We start from the raw sequence: 4,744 nt of genomic DNA on the forward strand, positions 1-4,744 counted from the left end.
TAAAAAAGAGATATATATATTATATATACACAAACTGTATATAAATTTTAATAATATATTTTAACTTTTTCCACTCTGTATACACACTGTGGGTCTTCTTTTGCAAGCCCATTATGGGTTTATCCAGGCCTACAATGGCCAGGCCAGTGATGAGGGATGGGACTTGATGGACTATCCACAAAAAATTCTTGGGTTGTTTCGACTTATTTGAATTTGATCCAGAGTCCCCTAAAACAGTAGATCTGTTACATTGCACAATATTTTAAAAAATATCTTTTTAGAAAATAAGAATTTAGAAAATGTCTAAATATAAAACACTGCATTATTCAGAATATAAATAATTGAAAATTTCACAAAGCCACTAAAAAATAAACATAAAAACACTTATATGATACATTTTCTCCATGAATATGTTGTAATCAAAATCATTTTTTGATTTAAAATGTTTGAGTTAAAAATAATTTTAACTACAAGTTTTAAGAAATCAAGAAGACAGATATAAAATGCAGGGTCTTCTAGAATGAATGCTACCATTTTAAATTACCATAATTGTATCAATTATTATCTGAGAAGTATCTGATGTACTGTACACCAATAAACAGAGTAACTGTCTAAATTTCATCTTTCATCTCCACTCAAACTTCGTGGAAAGTGCCATATACAAAAGTGGTGACTCTAAGAGAAGTCACTTTGTGTTCTTCAGTTCACAAAGTCTGAATCACTCATTATGCAACAATACATTGAATAATATGCAGAAGCCGTAGAATTGTGGATCTGTGGGAGAAGTGATAATGAATATCTTGTAGCAAAAAATTTAAGTATCAGTTGGATGCCATTCAACGTGAGATGCACATATTAAGAAACTGTAATGGGAAAATATGAAACTTGGAAAGTTTTCCAATGTTTTAATGTACTGTACATTACAATGTTCTCAGATAATAATTAACATAATTACAATAATTTAAAATAATAGCATTCTTTTTGGAAGATAATTATAAATATTATACAAAGATATTCTTTGTAACTCCTTTATGTAAAATTTATATACTATACATAAAATCTTTCTTCAAATTTAAATCAGAAATTAAAAATTGTAATACTAGCTTCATTTATAATATCATACATATTAAAATAGCTGAAAGCTGTATTGATAGTCTACCGAACTTAATGTCGGATTAAGAGACATACATACATAGAACATAACAGCAGCTATCCAAAAGTGATATTTAGAAGTGTATCAAAATAGTTGTGAAATTATGTGTGTAAAATTAGATTAATTACATAAAATGATATTCCTAATCATATTTATTTATTATCCAATAAAAACTGTAAAATAATTATTCATTATTTATCTGAATATAAATGCTATCATCATCACAATAAAATATTGTAATTACAACAGAAAAATTCTGCATTCTTTTAAACTCATATATAATATTAATTTCATACGATTGATTTAAGTTTGAGTTAAAATTAAACCAGACAGACTTTATATTTTGATAAATGACTGATAATGACAATGATTATACAAATTATAGTTACTTTATGAAAGATAAGCTATTTATCATTTTTAATCTTTAGCAAAGGTGTTTCAAATTCTTTTGTGATTAATTAGTTACTTTCAATTCTTACAAAGTCTGTTTAAAAATATTTTAAAATTCTGAATATTGTAAATGTTCTGTAAGTAATTAGATTCAATTAATGTGCATTAATTTACTGATGTTCTTACTCAATTGCTTACAATATGCTTTTTAATGCTTTTGAGTTTCCATGGGTGGGTTAAACCAACATTTATAGTTGTACTTTATTCTTCATTACAACCTATATGTAGCAATTATCAAAATAAACAGATTGTACTGTACCAAAAAACCCTTTCTTTTTTCTTTCTTTGGTAAGGGTTCATATAGAGAAGAAACCCTTTGGATTTTTCTCCTATATGTTATATAAATATTTGTATACTTGCACTCAGGATCTATAATTAAATAAAAATAAGCAATTGCCATTAAACCAGCAATTAATTGTCATCTAAACAAATGTTTTCTTCCGTTCTTTCCGTTAAAAGGCCATCAGGTTTTGATGTAAATGGAATTTAAGTTCTTTTATTTTTTTTAAACATTCCATGTATATCAAAACCTGATTATGGCCATTTAAAAATGGAATAAAACATTTGTTTAGACGACAATTAATTGCTGGTTTAATGGTAATTGCTTATTTTTATATAAATATGACAAAATAAATCCAGCACAATAGTTTTTAACAATAATAAATTTAATTAAATAACTTAAATTTGCATTTCATAAATACAGTAAATCTCTGCTTATTCAAACTGTACAGTAATTAAACATTTCTTGACAACTGAAGAATTATAACAAGTGTTTTTGATATCTGGCCATCTTTGCAATACTTTGCAATATTATGCAATACTGTAGTTGATAAATTACTAAAGACTGTTTATTGCTGTATACTGTATTGCCATGAAATTTTTTAAGCTCATTTCTTTTAATAATAAATTCATTAGTATAACTTGCTAAAGCTCAGTAGACCTTTTATATAAAGCTGATCATAACAACTTACTGTACTGTATATCCATCTTCTCCTTTTCCATGTTGACAGCGAAAGCACCCTGCTAACTTGGACTTTTGTAAATCTAGATAACCTTCACTGTTATTAGTCCAAGTCCAAACAAGGGTTTATTGCGTTTTTAATAATTAAAAAAACAATAAATTTTTAAACACAAATCAATACTTCAAGTAAATTATAAGTTTGTTAATGTAAATGAGCAAATATAGTAGACACATATTAAAGTATCATAAATCTGATTGTGATGTAATATTGCAAGTCTATTCATCTTATTTATAGTCATTTCATTTAACTAGAATAAAAAACAGGTGTAGAATAAAAAAATAAATCACATTCGTTAAAGATCAAAATCCTTATTTTTTGATTCATAGGCCTGTAAAAGTTAAATGGAAGTGTATGAGAACATTTATTTTTCACTCTGTTCATTAAGACATTCATTTTCATTAATAATCTATTCTTTTTACATGATTATTTCTTATGTAGGTGTTTTAAAATGTGAGCAATTAGTAACTAAGTTGAATTATTTACAAAAATGTTTAGTTTGAGTCATTATTTAACTGATAATCTCTGTACCCAGTTAGCAAATTATTAACTGTTGTTGATTCATTAAAATCATAATTTAGAATTGGTCACAAGCAAATCTAAAACATAGCTTATTCTAGCATTAATTTCTTCAGTTGGTTCTTAATGTACATGTGATTTTGCTCTGTATAACATTGCTTTTGAAAATTTCAGATATTAGTTATAAAGCAAATTTCTTTTTGGATTTTTTTTTCATCATACGCTACTTAAATATTTATGAGTTAAATTGCTTTTATTAGTAATTTAGCAATTTATTAGCAATAAAATTGCAATTGTAACCCAAGTTTTATATTTCACGATCTAGTATGAGCAATTCTTGAATTTCATTAGAAAAACACGTGTGCAAAAAAACATGTTTTTGTAGAATCTCTTGTTGCATAAAAATCCTGCAAGGGTGCGCTATAATTGCAATAAAATGCGGATATAAACACGATCGTTGCCCGGTTGATGACGTTATTTTTTAAATCGAGTTTTCGGAAAATTTTTATGCGATTTTTTATTTTTATCTAGAAATAATAAAGCTAAATCATCAGCAATAAATTAGTACAATTAAACGTATATAATTACGTTTAAAATAAATTTTTTACAATAAAAAAAATTCAATACAAATACATAATTGCGCGCTTTTTACCTGCAAATGTACATTATAAAATATTAAGTAATTGTAATAATGATTCTAAAATAATAATTCTTACCTAAAAATAGCTTCTAAATCTTTGTCTAGCACCATGTTGAATTAAAATAACTTTCCGTCGATCCGCACAAAATCAAAACTAAATGTAAAATTATTCTTCAACTGTCACATGCACAGATCATACGTGTTATCAGTCATAAACGCCTCCCAGTGGATTACGTCATTATTTGCTATTACTGTAGTTTCATAATTATGAATTTTATACAAAAAATTAATTTAATTTCATATAAATATAAATTAATGCTAAAACAAAATTAGAAAACAATATATTTTATTTAATTTAATTAATCAATTTTTTAAAACTCTTTTCATCCTATTGGCACTAAAAGGGTGTGTTTAATCAATTCCATTGTGCATTCTGCGAGGCCTACGATGGTGCGACCGGGAGGTGAGGGATGAGATGGGAATTGACATTTACGAGACCAACCCGTCCAAAATACTTCTATCTTGATTTCTCTAGAGCAGCAAATCTCAAACTTTTTTCCAGTATATTTTTTTGTAATGGTTCCGCTCCCCGAACGTTTTTAAAATTAAAAAAGAGAAAAAAACTGGTAAACTAGAGTCACTGTATATTATATAACGAAATAAAATTATGCATTATTGATGATAACTTCTAAGTTTGAAATATAACATTGAATACATTTCTGTTAAGATCGGTTTAGGCCAATTTCTATTTGTAACAAGTAACTTACTTCGATTTCTGTTTTCATTATTGAAATTTAACTATTAAACAATGTAAGACTGACGATTGTAAATAAAACAGACTGTTTAAAATCATTCAGGAGTCTATTTTGCTTTAAAAAATATTGAAGGTTTTATTTTTATAAACTTAGTGAATCCTTTTATAAAATATACTTCGCAGATTGTTAGATTTCGTGAATTTCATTT

General features: G+C 26.3%; 1 protein-coding gene across 1 annotated transcript in view; it reads right to left on the bottom strand.

The window, feature by feature from the left end:
* The window catches only part of LOC111636340 (cytosolic non-specific dipeptidase-like), a 66,363-nt gene extending 62,370 nt beyond the window's left edge, over positions 1–3,993 (bottom strand). The window contains exon 1 of the mRNA XM_023381558.1: positions 3,858–3,993. Within this exon, the coding sequence (XP_023237326.1) occupies positions 3,858–3,892 (35 nt within the window). The 5' untranslated portion in view covers positions 3,893–3,993. The remainder of the gene's footprint in view (positions 1–3,857) is intronic.
* Positions 3,994–4,744: the final 751 nt, after the last annotated feature.

Source organism: Centruroides sculpturatus, unplaced genomic scaffold (assembly GCF_000671375.1).
Source record: "Centruroides sculpturatus isolate CEXI.00-Female unplaced genomic scaffold, Cexi_2.0 scaffold841, whole genome shotgun sequence".
In the NCBI taxonomy this organism is placed as follows: Eukaryota; Metazoa; Arthropoda; class Arachnida; order Scorpiones; family Buthidae; genus Centruroides; species Centruroides sculpturatus.